General features: G+C 38.5%; 1 protein-coding gene across 2 annotated transcripts in view; it reads left to right on the forward strand.

The window, feature by feature from the left end:
• The window catches only part of LOC136858164 (hemicentin-1), a 709,155-nt gene that overhangs the window by 229,001 nt on the left and 457,072 nt on the right, over positions 1 to 23,082 (forward strand). For both annotated transcript variants that reach the window (XM_067137503.2, XM_067137504.2), the window contains exons 17-18: positions 6,303 to 6,398; positions 9,705 to 9,983. In XM_067137503.2, the coding sequence (XP_066993604.2) occupies positions 6,303 to 6,398; positions 9,705 to 9,983 (375 nt within the window). The remainder of the gene's footprint in view (positions 1 to 6,302; positions 6,399 to 9,704; positions 9,984 to 23,082) is intronic.

A 23,082-nucleotide genomic window follows, 5' to 3' on the forward strand; every position in this document is an offset into this window, starting at 1 on the left:
CATCATCGCAAGGGCCGGTCTGGGCCAGCGCTATGTCATTCGTACGCGGTGAGCCAAGGACAGCGCTGTAGTAGTTCTATGGGCTGACTGCTTCAATGTGTACAGTGTACTGTGTGTCAGCGGAGTGCATTGCATTACGGTCGAGTGGAGCCGATCAAATTTGCTGTGGTTTTCAGTTTGATTTCTCTGTCTATCCCGTGAAGTAAAAAAAAAAAAAAGAAGGAACAAACGAACTAAAAACCGCACAATACAAGACTTCTGAACCGGATCCTACACTTAAAAGTCGTATTTGGATGGTATTCAAGCCTGCAGTTGACGGTGATGGGAAAGACGTTAATTTGGTGTGCTGTACGATCTGCAGTGAACTTTATGTACACACTAGCAGTTACCAGCGGCTTCTCGCGTGGATTTCGTAATTTGATAAAAGTAATCGTTCCTTGGTACTGTACTAAGACATTATCTGAAAATCCCTGAAGTATAAAACCTCGCTGAAAAACTGAGTTTCATTTATCCCAGAAACTCTTTGTAAACCAAGTGTGTGGTATGGGGCTGAGATGACTATGTGACATAGAACTGTACACATGAGAACGTCTTCTCTCAAGTAAAAAAAAAAAAGTTACTTTATTTTTAAAGGAGATTACAAATATATATTTCCACATCTGTAACATCTTCAGGTTTTGAGATATATGTATCCGCATAAAAAGGATTCAACCCCTTTATCAGCCCTTCCTCCACCCCCACCTACGTGGATTTTCTGAAAACAGAAAAGAGTGACATATTTATTTATTTTTAAAGGACCGTATGAGCCCAGTGCTGTGGGCCAGGACGCTGCCGCGTCAGAAAAGAACGGCACTGCACGGGCTGGGCTGCCGGAGCCCGTGGGTTTGAAGTGCTGCGCGGTGGGTCTGGCTGCAGGACTCTGGCATCTATCTATAAGCAAGGGAATAGGAAGGATTGCAACAACTATCGAGGTATCTCATTGATTAGTATACTAGGCATTCACTGATGTCTTGGAAGGGTGGGTGCGATCAGTGATTGAGAGGAAGTTGGATGAAAACCAGTGTGGTTTCAGACCACAGAGGGGCTGTCAGGATCAGATTTTCAGTATGCGCGAGGTAATTGGAAAATGCTATCAGAAGAATAGATAGTTATGTTTATGTTTCGTAGATCTTGAAAAAGCATATGACGGGGTACCGAGGGAAAAGATGATCGCCATACTGGGGAACTATGGGATTAAGGTTAGATTATTAAAATCAATCAAAGGCATTTATGTTGATCATTGGGCTGCAGTGAGAATTGATGGCAGAATGAGTTCTTGGTTCAGGGTATTTACAGGGGTTAGACAAGGCTGTAATCTTTCACCCTTGTTGCTCGTAGTTTACATGGATCATCTGCTGAAAGGTATAAAGTGGCAGGGAGGAATTCAGTTAGGAGGAAATGTAGTAAGCAGTCTGGCCTATGCTGACAACTTTGGCAGACTGTGCCGAAAGCCTGCAGTATAATATCTTGGAATTTGAAAATAGGTGCAATCAGTATGGTGTGATATTTAGCCTTCTGAAGACTAAATTGATACAATATAATTATGAAATTAATGTAGTAATGGTCCACCTTTCAATACTATAATATGTAATATTCTAAACTACATTAATTAATTAGGGAGTAGTTTTGGCCGGGGCTGGCCATCTTCAGCCTTAATGTAAAACACCTAATAACTAAACAAATGTACATGCACACAATTGACATAAAACAAATGAAACAAATATATACAAATTGTCATTAAAAAACTGGGAAGAAATTATGATTAAATTTGAAAATAATCTAGGTTCTTGAGTATGCTCATCATTGAGAATATTTCAAGTATTAATTTATATACACAGAACATCTAATCATTAATTATTCAATAGTAAATGGGAACTGGTAAAAGTTGATCCCGTAGTTCATCACCTAAAGGTTTTTTGTTTTATGTCAATTGTGTGCATGTACATTTGTTTAGTTATTAGGTGTTTTACATTAAGGCTGAAGATGGCCAGCCCCGGCCAAAACTAGTCCCTAATTAATTAATGTAATTTAGAATATTACATATTATAGTATTGAAAGGTGGACTATTACTACATTAATTTAATAATTACTGTATATTGTACTTACAATTCAATACGTATCAGAACCATGAAGTTTATAACCTACGACTAAATGGATGTCAGTAGGTAAGAAATTGAATGTCAGATTGGTGATACAAAGCTGGACTAGGTAGATAATTTCAAGTATTTAGGATGTGTGTTCTTCCAGGATGGTAATATAGTAAGTGAGATTGAATCAAAGTGCAGTAAAGCTAATGCAGTGAGCTCGCAGTTGCCATCAACAGTATTCTGTAAGGAGGAAGTCAGCTCCCGGACAAAACTACCTTTACATCAGTCTGTTTTCAGATCAACTTTGCTTTACGGGAGCTAAAGCTGGGTAGACTCAGGATATCTCATCCATAAGTTAGATGTGACAGACGTAAAAGTAGCAAGAATGATTGCTTGTAAAAATCAAGTAGGAACAATGTCAGGAGGGTACTCAGAATGAGGAGATAATGGCTAAGTTAGAAATGAACTTGATGGATGAAGCTGTGCATATAAACTGGCTTTGGTGGTGGGGTCATGTGGGGTGAATGGAGGAGGACAGGTTAGCTAGGAGAATAGTGGATTCTGTTATGGAGGGTAGAGAAGTAGAGGGAGACCAAGACGACGATGGTTAGACTCAGTTTCTAACGATGTAAAGATAAGAGATATAGAACTCTATGAGGCCAAAGCACTAGTTGCAAATAGAGGGTTGTGGCAATATTTAGTAAATTCTCAGAGGCTTGCAGACTGAACGCTGAAAGGCATAATGGTCTATAATGATAATGTATGTATGTATGTATGTATGTATGTATGTATGTATGTATGTATGTATGTATGTATGCATGTATGTATGTATGTATGTATGTTTGTTTTATGTCACACTGACACTGATAGGTCTTATGGCAACGATGGGATAGGAAAGGCCTTGGAATGAGAAGGAAGCAGCCATGGCCTTAATTAAGGCACAGCCCCAGCATTTGCTGAGAAAATGGGAAACCACGGAAAACGATCTCCAGTGCTGCCAACAGTGGGGTTCGAACCCACTATCTCCCGGATGCAAGCTCACAGCTGCGCACCCCTAACCGCATGGCCAACTCACCTGGTCTGGGCATTTTAGGCCATCACATAATAAAACATTTGAGGCCTTGGCTTCCAACCATCTCCTTTATTATTCTGTCTACACTTATTCCTTGAATGATTGTTCCTTCACACTCTTCTACTCATTTTGATAGTCATCCCTATTATCTTCCTGTTTTTCTGCTTCTGAAAATCACAACTATTACCCTTGCCAGCAGGTTTATTACCATGCGGACTGAAAGATATTTCCATGTAAAACTGGGTAGACTTGGTAATAAAAACTTACATTCGTGATTATCTCCATTATTATAACTCGTACAGTAAAACTATATCAACTGAGTGAGTGGCTGCGTGGCTTGGGTCACATAGCTGTCAGCTTGCACTTGGGAGATAGTGGTTCGAACCCCACTGTTGGCAGCCCTGAAGATGGTTTTCCATCATTTCCCATTTTCCAAAAACCAAAAAAATCAAACCCCACGGCACTAACGCCCTTGAAAGGGCCTTGGCCTGCCCAGCGACCGCTGCTCAGCCCGAAGGCCTACAGATTACGAGGGGTCATGTGGTCAGCACAACGCATCCTCTCGGCCATTATTCTGGGCATCGAGACCGGGGCCGCCATCTCACCGTCAGATAGCTCCTCAATTCTAATCACGTAGGCTGAGTGGACCTCGAACCAGTCCTCAAATCGAGAGAAAATTCCCGGAACTGGCCGGGAATCAAACTCGGGGCCTCCGGGTGAGAGGCAGGCACGCTACCCCTACACCATGGGGCAGGCATTTCCCATTTTCACACCAGGCAAATATTGGGGTTGTACCTTAATCAAGGCCATGGACACTTAGTTCCTACTTCTAGCCCTTTCCTGTCCCATCATCACCGTAAGACCTGTCTGTGTTGGTGCAACATGAAACAAATCTATATATATAAAATAAGAGTTTTGTCTGTACATTGCTCAGAATTTGAAAATAATGGTATTTCTGTATTGGTCATGTCCATAGTAACAAGAAAATGCACTTTTTACTTTTCCGTAATTTCTGTCTGTCTGTCTGTCTGTCTGTCTGTCTGTATGTATGTATGTACACGCATCATGACCCATTCGACAATGGGGTTCGAATCCACTATCTCTCGGATGCAAGCTCACAGCTGCGCACCGCTAACCACACGGTCAACTCGCCCAGTCGTACAGAGTGTAACAGCCTGCCAGAATATTGATGGGAAGTAGCTGGGGAGTTAGATAACTTTCTTCTTTAGCATGCCATTCCCCTGGTTTATAAATTTTCTGATACTACTGGTACGTAACACACTGGATCATCATAGCATTCGGGCTATTCAATCCCTACTCTGAGGCACTGATTGGAATGAACAGTGTGCATATTTAGCGGAATAATGGCAGATGAGTGTTCATGGTAATCTGTGGCCTGGTCATCCCAGCTCTGGAACTTTGGGCTATTAGATTGGCACCACAATCTAACCGCAGCACTGTTCGTTAAAAGTGATAAAACGTGCGGGTTTCCATTTGATCCAGTATTTTATATGATAGCATTGCTTTTAATCGCTACATTCATACTTACGTTTTTGTAATGACGTATGTTGATTTCAGTTAAGAAAACCACAAAGTCAGTCTTTCTGAGAATCCCGTAGCAAAGCACGGGTACATCAGCTAGTTGTAAATAAATTTAGAAAACTGTGTCAGACATGACATAAAAGAATGAAACAGAGATTTCCTATAATTGTTGTTATATACTGAAAACATTTATTTTTCTGAAGATATTTGGAAGAATCTTAAAGATGTAATGATTGAGAGTTTCTCTGTTATTTTTCTATGCAGCTACAGTGATATTAATGGAGAAATTTGACATTTCCTCTTTTGATCTCATTAATATTGCTATTATTAATCACTATTACTCATCAAATAATGTACAGCTTAGTGGACACCCATGCTATCCCCGAACTTACCGAGTTTTGCAGTACTTTTGTTTTTTTGTTTTTTTGGTAATACCATCTACAGGAGATGAGTGGCAGTTGAAGAGAGGGAGAGGGATAGAGAGCAGGCAAATCTCAATTAACAACCATTAGTGTAGTGTTATTGTAGATCAATCTTATGGACTTAGGACACTACAGGCCAGCAATGTTTGGCATTGATCAACTATGCATTGAATATCTAAATTCTTCAATTTCTCTGTTATAGTACACAGGGAAATATTATAAGGCATATTTTAAAATAAAATCATTGCAGAACAAGAAAATAACCAGAAGTAATGTGGTTAAAAACAAAGCAGGAAAGATTATTTTTGAAAATGAGGAGGTAGGTGACCATCTGGAAGCAATATATTGAAGATCTGTATGAAGGTCAGGAAATAGGTAACATTCGGGATTATGTAGAGGATCAGAGCCTGATTGAGGTAGAAAGAAAAGGCCCACCAATTACAAAAAGTGAGTTTAATATGGCTCTACACTTATTAAAGGATAAAAAAGCCATAGGTGTTGATAACATTTCAGCAGAGCTCCTAAAGAACTGTAGAGACATCATGAAAAAGAGATTGTTTGATATCATTACAAACTGCTATGAAGAAGGAATCATACCACCTGCTTTCATAAAGAGCAGGACAATAACACTCCCAAAGAAAGGAAATGCCAAGAACTGTTCAGATTACAGAACATTAGCCATTCTATCCCATGCTTCTAAAATCCTACTGACAATACTTAAAGGTCGAATCAGCAGGAAAATTGAACAGAATTTAGATGACGACCAATAAGACATGCATGGATGCAGAAATTGATCATAGGCATGTTAGTTGCAATACAGGATCTTGAAATAAGAGTCACAAGATATTTCATTTAGTTGATCTTCCTCAAGGGAGGACAGTTGATGATCAACTTCCAAGAAAGGATTTCTGATCCTTAAGATATTCCTCAGTCAGAGGTGGAAAATATTGTGAGTGTGACCCTAGCAATTCCGGGTGTTTTACCATTATGCTGTTTGGTAGTATTTCTTCATTTGAAGACAGGACAGTTTGAACTGTTGGGGACGAATTGAATTTGTGTTACTGATTTGGTGTGTCTATATACTGACTTTCTTTTAAAATAAAAATATAATGAATAATTATAATATTGTTGTAATTTCAGGTGCAGAAATCAAGGATGAAGGTGTATATATTGTGACTCTTGAGAATAAATTTGGAATGAAAGAGAAAAAGGCAAATATTACAATCACTGGAATTGGTAAGTCCACTCATGAAATAAAATTAAAAAACTAAAAGGATATTAAATTTAGCCAGTTTAATGTTCTTGAATAAATACTGGCAATTTCAGTTCCATCATGGACTTCTATTGTTATCATCTTAGTACTTGGTAAGTACCTAATTAGGTAATCATGTAATTAGTGAAAGATCAATAACGAGCTCTTTATCAATATAAATATCATATATTTGAGTAAGGCAGAGGAGAATCAATGCCATCATTATTAAAACAGTTCAATGATCTTGCATTTGGGAGGTGGTGGGTTTGAATCCCACTGTCGAAGCACTTAAGATGGATTTCTGTAGTTTCACATTTTCATACCAGGCAAATACTGGGGCCATTCTTGTGTCACTGAAAACCTTTGATGTGTTATTGTAGCGTCAAACCACTAGCAAAAAATAAAAATAAAGAGTTTTTTGGAACATTATTAAAGTTTCTATTTATCTGTAACAATGCAAAATTATTTTCTTTTTTCTTAAATTTCATGGTGAATAATGTTAAGTATGGTCAGTTGTGCTATACCAGTGAATTTAGTTATGATTACATTGATTACTCACTATATGTTGCTAAACATATTCTAATTTTTGGTTTCCATAAATCACTCAGAAAATAATATTATAATTTTTGACCTAACAGACTAATCACCGAGACATTTTGTAGTATAATCAGCAGCAATTATTGTTGGCTGTGATGCATGTCCAAGTATACATCTTCCTCCAGCAGTCTTCTTTTGTACTCAATTTAGTTAATGGTGGAGATCAGTCGATATTTGTAGGGGGGAATGGATAACAGATCTTATTTCAGGTATGTTGTGATTTCATCTTCAGAAGTGTTAACTGAATTAATTTGTTGTGTCATTTTGTTCATAATGCTGCCATTGAAGCACCACATGCCAGACTAATTTGCTGGTTCCAAAGAACGGGTCATTTCAAGAAACTTTTTTATTTAATTCTTTACTACACTATTTTTATCAAGTATCATATTTATCTGATTGTAGCTGACCTTTTCTCATTTTTTCTTGGTTCAAAAACTGCCCGTTAGCTTTGGAAGATCAAGTGATGTTTCCTTGTCCCAGCCTCAAAGAATGAACCTGATCCCATGCCTTAAAGAGCAAGTTGCAAGGTATGTGCTCTCCAAACTGCCATTTAAAGTGATCATTGTGGGTTTTTCTTTGTCTCTGTTACTCTATATTATATACCTGTGTGAAGCTGTATATAGAAAGATAGGAACATCCAAAGGAACACACAAAAGGACTAGTTACAGGTTAGTGTGGGAGGTGGGAGAAAAAGGAAAACACAAAAGAACAAGTACAATCTTCATATTTTTATATATTTCTATATTAAAAAGACTGTCTCCCTCCTTCTCATTCCCAGTTCTTCTACATTTATTTTTCCTCAGTATCTGATGACCTTATTTTTGCTTCATCAGGAGGGTGGGTTTCAACACATTGAGATCCATCTTGTCAGATCTGCACTTTGATATGGGAAGCATGGGGTATGAAGAAACACAGGAAAATGAATGAGACCAAAAAAGGTGAAGATGAATACAGGTGCTAAAAGAGGAGATGAGATAGCCATTAAGATGTGGAGATTGTCTTCGTCCTTTTGTTTTCTTTCCACGGTATGCAGCAAAACAAATGGCACTGAAATTATTACTCACCTGCAATCTGTGCTTCCCTACCAATGAAGTATTTATTTAATGTATATACCTAATACAGTAAACCTCTCACTTTGGACACCTATATATCCTGGACACCCCTTTTGATTGGACATATACTGAATGTACCATGTAATTCCCTATACATTTACATGTTCAAAATCCTCTGTGTATTGGACACCCCTCAACTCCGGACATTTGACAGCCATGAAATGACAGTTTGGACAGGTTCAAAGCTATTTTGTAATGGTTTAGTGCAAGCAATTTTAAAATTGTCATTCGAAATGCTGCCTGCCCAAGAACATTTAAAAATATTAATGTTAAGACAGAATCTTCCTGTAATTTGGCTGGTAAGTCCTTCGCAGTGAATTGCGAGAGGTTGGGGTTTTTAATGATTTTGGTAATGTGTTGGAAGTCCACAATCTGGAATAATTGATGGACTGTTACAAAAAGTGATTTCTTCAGAAGAAAGGTTGCCTTCAGAAGAAGAAGAAGAAGAAGAGAAGAAGAACCACTGTTTTTATTATTTATAAACAGTACACACCAGCTCAGTTTTTCCTTTCCTGCACTGTCAGAGTACAGTACTTTTGAAATACTATACACCCACCCTGTAGACTGGACACCCCACTACACGGGACATATTTTTAATGAACCATAGGTGTCCAGCTGAGAGAAATTTCTCTGTAGTTTCACATATTATGAATTCAGTGTTTTGTTGTTTTCTGCAATTATAATTCTCACAATAGAGTGGCTGTTTATTGTGGAACAACATCTCTGTTCATATGGAGTGGAGTGTCAAGAATGGGCCTGGTTTGCTTCACATTAAAGAACAGTATGAGGAACGATTTAATAAGGAGGCACCAAACAACACAACAATGTTTGCTGTCGTTGACAAGTTCTGTCATACAGGATTGGTCTAATGTCAACAAAAAGGGACAACAGAGCACCCAAGAACCTTCACCACAAACTAGAATCATGGACGACTTCTCCAGCAGGTGTTCCGTGTTTGGTCATGGAATATTGGGCTCTTATTTTGTAAAGGATTTTGTAGTCTACAGAGGCCTCATTATTATGCCATTCATGCAGAATTTGTGTCATTTTAGTTGTGCCAGAAACCTCTCCAATGACAATGGATGCAGCAAGATTGAGCTACAGCCCACACAATTGGGAAGTCACACTTTTGTAACGGAACTTTGGAGATTGTCTAATTTCTCGTGGAACTCTATACCTTCAATATCATGCATAGCCCCAGATGCTTACATAGGGGCATATTGAATGAATCAGTTTTCAAGATAGATGACCCACCTACAAATATTCTCAAATTACACAAGAAGATATTGTAATTTTTGTGTTCTTTGTTCATCAACATGTTCAATAATCTTCAGATGCATTATGAACAATGTGCGGCTCATGATGGTACATATTTTGAACAGATACTGTACCAAGACAATGAAATAACATTTCAGTATTGTTTGTTTTGCTGCATATGGTATTACTCCCTCTTTCCACACCAACCTATCATTGTGTTTGACCTTTTATGTGTTCCTTTATGTGTTTCTGTCTTTCTATATATGGCTTCATTTGCACTTGCTTGATATCTGTGTGATTTACCCATACTGTGGTACATTCCAGTGAATCCTGTTCTGGACAAGAGTGATGATCCTAACGTATCTGCAGTTTCAAGTGAGTTTCATGAGCTGACCTGTAAGGTTCTAGAAGGATATCCTGATCCTACCATTGACTGGTACAAGGATGGAGAATTGGTGGATGAGACACTTGATGGTATCAAAGTTGAGGCTAATGGTTCTCTCATAATTCCACACATGCACCTTAAGAATGCTGGGGATTATGAATGTGAAGCCAGCAATGTTGGAGGAAAAGCAAAGAAGAAGATGAAAGTAACTGTCCAAGGTAGGTTACAACATATAATGAAATACTTTTAAGTTAATGAGCTTGAAGATACATGTCAAGTGCACTTCGCATGTACATGTACAGAGTTGTTAAAAAATTAAACATAAACAAAGCTGTCAACACTGCCAGTAGTTGATAGATCAGCCAAGAGGTGGCAGCACTGCACAGCTTGGTGTTTGTTGTAACAGCACAGACTGTGGTCAGTCTGAGCCATGTGTCTGCTGAGCAGAGGTGACTAATGAAGCAACAGTGATGTATAATGAATACGTCCAGCCAAGTACAACTGGGCGTGATTTTCTTGTGCAAAAAAGGTTATACAGCATGTGAAATCTTTAAAACGAATGCAAGCCATGCACAAGGACTCATGTTTCAAGCAAAGCACTGAGTTCAAGTGGTAAGCTGTGTTTCGAGGTGGGCGGAATGCACAGTGGACCTTCCACAACCTGGACGGGTGACTACTGATACAGAAAAAGATTTCTGCTGTGGACGTGATGGTAAAGGACAATCACCATATCACCATATGTGAGCTGTAATTGGCTGTCAACCTCAATGTTGGATCCACACATTGTATTGTGCTCAAAGAACTAGGGTATCAGAAAGTGTGTTCCAAATGGGTACCCTAGTCCCTCATCAATGGATAGAAAGCTGTTCAGATGAGAATATGTCTGGAACATCTCAGGCGATAGATACTATATGGACAGACAGTGTTTCTTGGACCCACTATTTTGAACCAGCAATGAAGAAGAATTGTCAGAAATGGAGACATCCTTCCTTACCACTACAAAGAAGGGAAACCATCTACTACAGCTGTGAAAGAGTGGTTCCACCTGAAATCAATGTCCTTCTTTGTGGAGGGCATAGAGATATGTGTTCAGTGTTGGGACAGGTGCCTGAACATTTGGTGGGGGGTATTATTGGTCTTTGCTCTTGAACAGTCATCAGTATGCTGTCATTGTTATATAGTGTATACATACAGTATTCACTTGTAGATACCAGTCCATATTTCATTTTAACTGCCCATATATAAGACAATGGATATTTTGTTTTTAAGACTGTTTATGACTGCACTGTACTTGAAATAAACTGTCAGCTTATTAGACATGTTAAGTATATATAGCATTTGAAGAAGAGACATTAACACATTGAGTACCACTTCTCAGTAGGGTATTTAAATGCCAGGACCAGCCGTTTTCATTTCTCTCCCACCTTCTACAAAATACTTTATAAAATTTAGCTTTGTTCCTAAATTATATTTGTTGGTTAATATGAAATTCTGTGCATACCTCTAGTAGACTTTGAGCATGTGATATCTAGTATTGATATAGAGACTGCCTTTGCTGAAGTGAAGAAATGAAAAAAGTGTGGATGGGAAAAAAAAATAGTTGCAACATACATTTCCATTTCATTTTCTACTTGAACATTCAGTCATCAATTTATTATAAATGGGGGCATAGTTGGATAATAACTAGGGTGATATTTACCTGATGTTTCATTTTGTTCTACTGGCCTACCAGTCTCAAGAATTGGGATTTCACTGTTGTCACTGTTACTACATTATAAATCAAATTCAGGAATATGTTTGTCCCCAGAATCATCATTGTACAATGTAATATGTTAGAAACATTGTTTTATTTAAGCCATGCTTATGAACTTGAAGTACCGAAGGAGGCTACAGAAGGGCTGACAGTCACAGTCACAGTCACACACACACACACACACACACACACACACACACACACACACACACACACACACACACACACACACACACACACACACACACACACACACACACACACACACACACACACACACACACACACACACGCACACATGCACACACACACACACACATCCTCCTTTCATGGTGTATGTCCTCCCAAAATTTAGGAGTACAGCAGGATGCCTAAATGTCCTTCTTCGCAGATTGTAAATTTAAAACGTCCCTCTTTTTATAACACAGCAAAAGAGTGAGATCTCTTTGGTACATTTATCACTAGTCTGTACATATGCTGCCAACTAATCATATTATGTATATGGTCTTTGATCACACAGACTAAGAATTTTCACAAATTTGGGTTGGCAACACTTCTGCATGTCTTGACTTCTTTGGTCTTTGGTCACAGAGACTAAGAATTTTCACAAACCTGGGTTGGCAACACTTCTGCATATCTCGAATTCTTTGGTTTCGTTTCCAACTTCGGTTAGCATCAGTATGGCCAGTTAGCTACCACAGCATGCTCATTACATGTAATCTGTGTCGACCTCCACACTGACTGGCGACCGTTCTGATGTTGTGTTGGGTGGGGGAAACAGCGGAACCCAACCTGATCTATACAAGTACAGGGCTGGAGGAAAGAGGAAATCCTGCCTATACTTGTTCTCTCCATGAAGAAATATAACCGATTTTTAAAACTTCACTCGTTTCCAGAAGCATGACAAATACAGCAACATTTACCGGTCTACACAATTTTAAGTATTTTCTCCAGCCAACCAAATAGTTGTATTAAATACGGTTGTACCCACACCTGTTACAACTAAATTTGTCCAAGATTGAAGCTATGTACTGTAACAGGAACGCTCGGACTTTAGTTCAGTGGAGAGCCTGGATTGACGCCAGGGCATGTACGGTCCATGCTCAGAGAGTAAGAGAGAGATGAATAGTATAATACGTTCTCATTAAGTTGAAACTTGTGTTTATTTAAAAATCGACAAATTATATCACCTTTTACAGACGAACAGTTGAGTTTTAGAATGTGTAAGTAGAGGTAGAGAGAGGCATCATCCCTCGGCGTCGGTGATGTCCCCTGTTGTTGAACTCCTTCTCCCTCACCATAGAACTCCTCTCAGCACCATGGCACCACGTTATCCCATGGGGATTGACGAACCTCGAAGTTCAGATGAGACTTGAACCTAGGAGTCTTGACGGTTGGTGATGTCTGTGTGCAGCGTGGAATATTTAATTAGCTTTTATTCCGCTGGAATCCCATGAAGGGAGTAGAGAAATGTACGGACTTCGCACAGAATGTCAATAGAATCTGGTACGACACTTCTCTATCGCACTGCACTAAAGATTGTTGGGGCTGATGACCTAGATGTTAGGCCCCTTTAAACAACAAAACAACAAGCAAAGATTGTTGCATGACACTGTTTGTAAAAATCACAAATTCCACAGTTAATAGGGTTGGATGCAAACACTTCAAAGAAATTATAATAAATTTAGAATCACAGCTTGTGATGATAAGGAAAGTTAGCACTGTTCAAAATATGAAAGTAATCATCGTCTGATACACTCCTGGACGAACGTGAAATTAATAGGGTAATAGGTAACACAAAATCTGGAACCTTGTATGACTTTGAGGTTCAGTCTTATGAAATAAAATGGACACCTTCACTTTGGCACAGTCCAATGAAAAATAAATTAAGTCACTCGGACACAGTCTCACGTAAAGCTTGAACATGATAACATGAATGTACAGTTTATGAATGCAAGTTAGAGCACACACAATCTTATGAACAAAAATTACGTTCTTTCACAAAGGCACAGTCTTATTTGAGCACAGTCTTATGGAAAGAAACTAAGTTTCATGAAGGCACAGTCTTAGGAAATGAGACACACAGTTTTATGGAAAGAAATTAAGTTTTCACTCCAGTACAGTGGCGGCTCGTGAAAAAATCGTCCTACGTGCTACAACAAAACCAGCTAAATACGCTGTTTTAAATCTGAATATTGCCATGATGAACAACGCATACTTCAAACTTGGTAATACTACTACTACTAATAATAATCATAATAGAAATAGTAATAATAATAATAGTAATAATAATAATAATAATAATAATAATAATAATAATAATAATAATAATACAACTTTTCTCGCAATTTATTACTCAGAACAAACAAAAACAACATTAATTTGGAAGCAGATGAATTCTTCGACAACTGTCTACGAGATAAATAATTCATTGAAGAAATATTGTTTTTACTAACCTAATGGCGCAACTTACATCAGTGCAAATAGAATCGTGGGAATATAGATCCCCACTAAGAACACTAATTTAATTTCACTTTATATACACTGCAGTGGATAAATAATTTGATAAATCTTCGTATAAACTTTAGCACTAACACAATGACAGGAAAAACACTCACCAGTTATATAACCGCGAGATTAAAAACTGCACAAAGCAACTGAAAGAGCTGCCAACTGATTCAATGAGACCTCCCCTATTAGGTTACCAGAGTAAATGTCCGGCTCCATGGCTAAATGGTTAGCGCGCTGGCCTTTTTGGTCACAGGGATCCCGGGTTCGATTCCCGGCAGGGTCTGGAATTTTAACCATCATTGGGTGTACGTGTTGTCGTCATCATCATTTCATCCTCATCACGACTCGCAGGTCGCCTACGGGTGTCAAATCAAAAGATCTGCATCTGACGAGTCGAACATGTCCTCGGATACTTCCGGCACTAAAAGCCATACGCTATTTCATTTCACCAGAGTAAATTACATTGTAATGCGGGATAACATTTAGGGTCAGTCAAAGATTCTTTGACTCACCTACAAATTCCTTATTTTTGACACAAAAGGAAGATGGATATTTTAATAAGCATGTGTGAGATAGATTGCCTCCACTTACGCTTTACTTTCGAACCCAGACGATGCTACTATCTAGTGGCAGATTCGCTTACTACGTTCAACATTAGCACGGCCGACTGGATCCCTCGCTGCGCTCCGGGTAGCAGGAGACATCGAGTAATTCTACCCCCTTGCGGGAGAGGAAGTAACTATAAACGGGATCAGTGAAAGTTGATCCCGGTTTACGGTATACTCTGCCGGCTAGGGGGAGTGTTGCAAGCTTGGCTGCGCCTGCGTATTGCTTCCTTCAGGCTACAGGCAAGGGCTCACTTCACATGAGCACGAGCCTTGTTCCCCGGGAGAACGGCGCTAGGTGTTCGACAGATCTCGTCCTGATTTTCACAAAACACAAATTCATATCGTACTCAAAACAACGAAAAGGCACCAGGATAATTGTACTGTACATAAATAATATTCCTTACAGTTCCAAGCTACGTGCTGGAGCCCGGTAGCACGTACTGACCGGCCGCCACTGCTCCAGTAGTGCATATTGTGCCAATTCATGATACCATTGTTGTGAAATTGTGATTTGTCTGCAAACAGGACTCTTGACTAAAAGGCTGCATTATTGGTTACACTGTGTAATGCCCATTGACAAAATGTTACTCTAGCATCGAAATCACATCAATAAAGCTGCTGGTATAACTGCAGATGGTATGGGTAAAATTTATTGCTTTGCAGTATATGCATGACTGATGACCACCTGATGTTGGTCTGTTGTGCAAGTGACCGTGTACTAACATGAGGGTTATTCTGGACAGCATCCAAAAGAGCCTCTTCATTTGAATCAGACATTATTGGTGCATCTCTAATGGAAAGTACCCTTCCAAGTGTCCCAGTTGATCGCAACTTAGCACACTGTTGGGAAACGCTGGCAACCAGGAATGAGTTAGCTGGAAAAATTATAATGTCCAATAATGGACCATTTATATTGGTATTATAAATTTACTCATTTGGGACAAATGTTTCCGGTTCCCTATCAGAATCAACATCTATATCATCTGATGGCCTGGCAGGCATCAATTTTTGGTAATGAGGCAAAATCTCTCATAGTGCATTGGCACTGCCGGTGGCTCCAAGTTGCCTATGCAGTGGCCTCCACAGTTGCACTAGCCATGCGTCTAGGTAGGTGTGCTATTTACCAACTGATGAGCCCAACTTAGCACATTGGGGCGAAATGCTGGCAACCAGGAATGAGTTAGCTGGAAAATGTATTATGTCCAATAACGGACCATTTATATTGGTATTATAAATTTAGTCATTCGGGACAAATATTTCAGGTTCCCTATGGGAATCAACATCTATATCATAATCGGTGGTCTCTTGTCAGAAAACGCTCGTGGCAGGGACATTGTGACTGGACTGCATTCTGCCTTGTTTCCCCATAAAAGAGCAACATATCAATGCACTCGTTGCTGGAATAAATCGTGAGTGAATAAGTATGTGCTGTGATGTGATGTGACCTGGTGAGTGTGCATATACATTGAGTGTCCGTTAAAATAGGGCACAATCTGTCGGTCATAAATATTTTTAAAAACATGCATAAGGTTTGAATAAAACCACTACATTACTGTCATTCAGTCATCTCGTATCACCGGCTCCTTAACTTACTCAGCTACAAAGACAACATACAAGACACTCGCTAAAGGATTACTACTTAAGAATGGCCGTTCAATATCGAAAGTTCGTATCCATGTCTAAGTCTTCAATAATGCTTTACAGTGTTCATTTAACTGTTTACCATTTCGGTGCATGTGGCGTACATATTAATTTGACCATACTCTCTCCATAATTTGGTAACAATTCATTGTACTCTTCATTGGAATACAACATGAGGAAATGAGTAAGTGCTGTGATGTGACCTGTTAGGGTGGAATATTTGTGTGCATTAGACTTGTGTGGTTATGGATTAAAATCCCATACTAGCTGCCCTGAAATTGCTTTTCCTCAGTTTCCAGTTTTCACAACCAGGCAAATGCAAGGATGGTACATAAGAAAAGACAAATCCTCCCACCCATCCTTAGGGGAAAGGCGCCAAATCAGAGCGCACCCCTAAAAACCAATAACAAAAAAATATATTGATTAATATTGTATCCCTGCTAAAATGGACTCGTTCAAAATAGTTGCCTCATGCTGGATTCGAACCACTACACTGCTGATGCTCACACACCTTGCGCTCCAGCCCTTAACCAATTCAGCCACAAAGTCAACATACACGATGCTTGCTAGAGGTTTAGTATTTAAGTATGGCCATTCCACCTCGAAAGTTAATATCCATGCCAGAGTCTTCAATGATGGTTTATAGTGTTCATTTAACTTCTTTACAATACAGAACATGTGGCATGACCTATTAATTCATTCTTATTATGGTTACTTTTGTTATTTCAAAGTGCAGTAAATCACATGTTTGCAGAATGGCCCTTAGTATTTGGCATGGAATTGTGCATAGTAGTTTTTCCTTTGTTAGGTCCATGGATCATTTTACAGTGATGACACACAGGTAGGGCAGAGCCTTATTGACCATAAGGAGAAATTTCAAGTTATTTGGTGTTCATAAAACTAAATTATAAGGATCTTTAGGTTATGCATGTTATTTGGGTGGCCTATATCTGAAGAAATAAGGGACTAGTGAACCACCCGGTAAGTAGATTATGTAGACTCACCTTTGCTCATTGGGGACCCCATCCCCAAACCCTCAGTTGCTCTTTGTTAGAAGTGAGTGATAACTCATGTCATTCCACTGTTGGTATTCTACATTTTTCACAGTTAAACATTTTTTAACATATAATACACAGGTACACTTTTCAAAGTTGGCAGACCTATCAAAGTTGGTCATATGACATGAAAGTATATCTCGATCATGGCTTCTTTGATTACGATTTCCAAATAACAGGCACGGCCATGAACTTCTTAGTAAGAAAGGTACTTTATAAAATATGGCATATACAGCATTTCTTACGGAACTATCATAATATAGCATAAGCTGCTGTTGTCCAGCAACAATCTGTCTGTCAAGTCGATCCAAGGTCCGGACCCGCGGTATAGGGGGCAACGCATCCGCCTGTCACCCAGTAGCCCTGGGTTCGATTCCTGGCAGGGTCAGGGGTTTTGAATTGTAAATGATTAATATCCCTGTCCTAGGGACTGGGTGTTTGTGTTGTCCTTAACGTTCCCTCCCTCACATTCAACACTTTACACTTCTATAATTTCCAAATACATGCAGGTTCCTAACATATAGTGCAAGTAGGGGCAAAAGATCTTTCTAGGTCAACACCCCGAACAAATAGCATTTTTAAAAAAAAGGTCGATCCAATCTTCGTACGGTGTTACAAATAAATTAATTACATAAAAAACTACCCATTGGATTTCATTCAAACCACTTTTTAAACCCTCCTAGGAGTAATAAGAAAAAATGGTGAAATTTTCAGCTGAATCGGCCCATTAGTTTTGGAGTCCATGTGAGACAAACACATAGTTTCACTGTTATAAATATGTATATATATATATATGTGTATGTTCCTTCAATAAAAGAGTAGGCCTACTTTAAATGTGTCTAAATATGGCAGCTTTCAGCTAACATTACATTTCCAAAAATGACATTTTAAAATCTTAAGGTTCAACACATTTTTCTCAGGAACCATAAGAGCTATAGCAATTAAATTTAGTACACTTCTTTAATTGACTAAAAGCTACAACAAATACTTTCAGTCATAGGCACTACACCACTAGCAGGCAGTAGTTCAACCAGAGTGCTTGTATGCTTCAGAATGTCTGGGATAAACAACCAGGAAAGACATACAAGAAATTGAGAAGAAGGAAAGAAAGATTTTAAGAAAAATCCTCGGTCCAAAGAAATGTACTGACTCATATCGATTATGCAGTAACAAAGAAATATATAAAACATGTAGTAGGATTTCAGATGCCATTCGAAAGTGAAGAGTTAAATTTTTTTGGATGTATTTCAAGAATGCCCGATGACAGACTTGCTATGAAAATCTTTAACCACTTCAATAAGCCCAATAGGAAAGGCAGGTCTTATGAAAAATGGTTTGTTAACATGAAGAAGGATTTGCAAGAAATAAACATCACACATTAAGACATCCACAATAGAACCACCTTCAAAAATGTTACACGCATTTAAGAATTTCCCAGAGCCAGAAACAGCAATGAAGAAGAAACAACAATGGATGGCTGAAAGGAAAGAAGCAGCAAGCAGGAGGATGAAGGAGTACTTTTCTTGATTGATTTTCTTGATTCATTTATGTCTTATGAAGGAGTACTGGCGCCAAAGAAAATTTAAATCATGAGGAGTTATTTACATGATCTACAGCTGGACAAAATCAATGAAAGACATAGACAATAAACTTCATGATGATCCGTATTGAAGAGCAATATATTACAAATGCGAAAGCAGGAAACAATAATTACATTAATGAATATTGAATAGGTTGAAACATTTTAGCTTTGCTTTCACATTTGTGAATGCTTTCAAAATGTATATTTTCCCCTGGAATACAAGTAGTATGGTGTTAACCTTCTCCTTTATTTTAGGGGAAAAATAATTGCTTTTGAGAGCCTGATAGTGTAAAATACTTTTTGGATACCTTGTATATCTTCATTGTAATGTTATTAACTTACGCAAAATGAATTTTGAATCGTAAATTAATATCCCCTGTGAAAATTGTATTATCTGCAAATGTGGCAGAAATTTTAATTCTTAAATGTGATTTTTTGCTATCTGCATTCCTGTTGATGAACTAAGGGATACAGAGAGTTGATATTATGCAAGGATTTTGTCCTAGTTATTGTTAAAAGTGAGCAATGTTTGATATCAATCAGTCAATACTGATCTACATTTAGGGCAGTCGCCCAGGTGGCAGATTCCCTATCTGTTGTTTTCCTAGCCATTTCTTAAATGATTTCAAAGAAATTGGAAATTTATTGAACATCTCCCTTGGTAAGTTATTCCAATCCCTAACTCCCCTTCCTATAAATTAATATTTTCCCCAGTTAGTCCTTTTGAATTCCGACAACTCGGAACATACCACTTATAGAAAATTCTAAATTCCCATGGAGGGAATTAGATATTTTTCACCAATATTGGTGAATTGCTAAGCAGGCAATAATTCCATTGTGGAGATTTATCTCCTGTATGCATTTATCAGACTGTGCCTCTTATAAGGGCTTCTGATAAGTTCACCTGCATACACCCCAGCGTCAGTGGGTAGGGTCTGACACACCCACTCTGATGAGTCTAGTGTCAGACCTAAGACGAAACGCTTGTTAATAGAGCAAACGCCTGAAAAGCCTTACATCTGACATACAACTTAGTTGAGCAGCTCGTCTTCTTTCTCCCAATTCTTCCCAGCCCAAACTTTGCAACATTTTTGTAACGCTACTCTTTTGTCGGAAATCACCCAGAACAAATCGAGCTGCTTTTCTTTGGATTTTTTCCAGTTCTTGCATCAGGTAATCCTGGCGAGGGTCCCTACACTGGAAAAACACTCTAGTTGGAGTCTTACCAGAGATTTATATGCTCTCTCCTTTACATCCTTACTACAACCCCTAAACACCCTCATAACCATGTGCAGAGATCTGTACCCTTTATTTTCAATTTATGTGGTTACCCCAATGAAGATCTTTCCTTATGTTAACATCTAGATACTTACAGTGATCCCCAAAAGGAACTTTCACCCCATCAACGCAGTAATTAAAACTGAGAGGACTTCCTATTTGTGAAACTCACAACCTGACTTTTAACCCTGTTTATCAACATACCATTGCCTGCTGTCCATCTCACAACATTATCGAGGTCACGTTGCAGTTGCTCACAGACTTGTAACGTATTTATTACTCTATACAGAATAACATCATCTGCAAAAAGCCTTACCTCTGATTTAACTTGTTTACTCATATCACTTATATATATTAGAAAACATATGAATGAAAATTGAAAACCTACAACCTGTTTTCCAGTCATTGACCGGGTCAGGGATGTAATGAATGAAGCACATATAGGCTGTTAGTACGATGGGGTCGCCACTCCCAAAGTGATATATTAATGACTGATAGATGCTATGAAATGAGAATGGAGTGTTGCTGGAATGAAAGATGACAGGGAAAACAAGAGTACCCGGAGAAAAACCTGTCCCGCCTCCACTTTGTCCAGCACAAATCTCACATGGAGTGAGCGGGATTTGAACCACGGTATCCAGTGGTGGGAGGCCGACGTGCTGCCGTCTGAGCCACAGAGGCTCCTATAAGAAAATATAAAAGTCCAATAACACTGCCTTGAGGAATTCCCCTCTTAATTATTACAGGGTCAGATAAAGCTTCACCTACTCTAATTCTCTGAGATCTATTTTCTAGAAATATAGCAACCCATTCAGTCACTCTTTTGTCTAGTCTGATTGCACTCATTTTTGCCAGTAGTCTCCCATGATCCACCCTATCAAATGCTTTAGACAGGTCAATCGCGATACAGTCCAATTGACCTCCTGAATCCAAGATATCTTCTATATCTTGCTGGAATCCTACAAGCTGAGCTTCAGTGGAATAACCTTTCCTAAAACCGAACTGCCTTCTATCGAACCAGTTATTAATTTTCAAACATGACTTATATAATCAGAAAGAATGCCTTCCCAAAGCTTACATACAATGCATGTCAAACTTACTGGCCTGTAATTTTCAGCTTTATGTCTATCACCCTTTCCTTTATATACAGGGGCTACTATAGCAACTCTCCATTCATTTGGTAAAGTTCCTTCATGCAAACAATAATCAAACAAGTACTTCAGATATGGTACTATATCCCAACCCATTGTCTTTAGTATATCCCCCGAAACCTTATCAATTCCAGCTACTTTTCTAGTTTTCAACTTTTGTATCTTACTGTAAATGTCATTGCTGTCATAGGTAAATTTTAATACTTCTTTAGTATTAGTCACCTCCTCTACCTGGACATTAACCTTGTAACCAACAATCTTTACATACTGCTGACTGAATACTTCTGCATTTTGAAGATCCTCACATACACACTCGCCTTGTTCATTAATTATTCCTGGAATGTCCTTCTTGGAACCTGTTTCTGCCTTAAAGTACCTATACATACCTTTCCAATTTTTACTAAAATATATACACTATGACTGCCAATTATGCTTGCCATCATGTTATCCTTAACTGCCTTCTTTAATTGATTCAATTTCTTAGTAAGTTCCTTCAATTTCTCCTACTTCCACAACCATTTCTAACTCTATTTCTTTCCAATCTACATCTCCTTCTTAGTCTCTTTATTTCTCTATTATAATAAGGTGGGTCTTTACCATTCCTTACCACCTTTAAAGGTACAAACCTGTTTTCACATTCCTCAACAATTTCTTTAAACCCATCCCAGAGTCTGTTTACATTTTTATTTACCGTTTTCCACCAATCATAGTTACATTTTAGAAACTGCCTCATGTCTGCTTTATCAGCCATATGGTATTGCCTAATAGTCCTACTTTTAAGACCTTCCTTTCTATCACATTTATTTTTAACTATGACAAAAACAGCTTCATGATCACTAATACCATTTATTACTTCAGTTTCTCTATATAGCTCATCTTGTTTTACCAGCACCACATCCAGGATATTTTCCCCTCTATTTGGTTCCATCACTTTCTGAATCAGCTGTCCTTCCCATATTAACTTACTTGCCATTGGTTGGTCATGCTTCCTGTTGTTCGCATTTCCTTTTCAATTGACATATGGTAAATTCAGATCTTCCACTACTATCACATTCCTTTCCATGTCGTTTCCCACATAGCTGATTATCTTATCAAATAATTCTGAAACCATGTCAGTGCTATCCTTTTCCAGTCTGTACATTCCAAATATATCAAGTTGCCTATTGTCTTTAGAAATGAGCCTTACACCTAGAATTTCATGTATGTCATCACTAACTTTTTCGTAGTTTACAAATTCTTCTTTCACTAGAATGAATACTCCCCCTCCCACCATTCCTATCCTATCTCTATGATAGTCACTCCAGTTCCGTGAGAAAATTTCTGCATCCATTATATCATTTCTCAGCCATGAATCAACTCCTATTACAATATCTGGATATATATCTATTAAATTACTTAATTCTATTTCTTTCTTTACAATACTTCTACAGTTCAACACTAACATTTTTATGTCATCCGTACTTGATTTCCAGTTCCCTGTTCCCTTATCACCGCTCCCTAGGCCACCCTGTTTCCGTGAATGTACGTCCCTATTACCCTTCCAAACAAATTTCCTAACTTATACAAACCACTGCGGTTAAATGAAGGCCATGTGAGTGCAGATCCCTATCTCCTACCCACCCATTAGGATCTAGAAATTTCACTCCCAGTTTCCCACATACTGATAGTCTTGAATACATACTTACAAAATGGGCCTTACAATATGCAATTTTGACATCCAGGTGCCCTTATACAACCT

This window comes from Anabrus simplex, chromosome 1 (genome assembly GCF_040414725.1).
Source record: "Anabrus simplex isolate iqAnaSimp1 chromosome 1, ASM4041472v1, whole genome shotgun sequence".
Classification (NCBI taxonomy): Eukaryota; Metazoa; Arthropoda; class Insecta; order Orthoptera; family Tettigoniidae; genus Anabrus; species Anabrus simplex.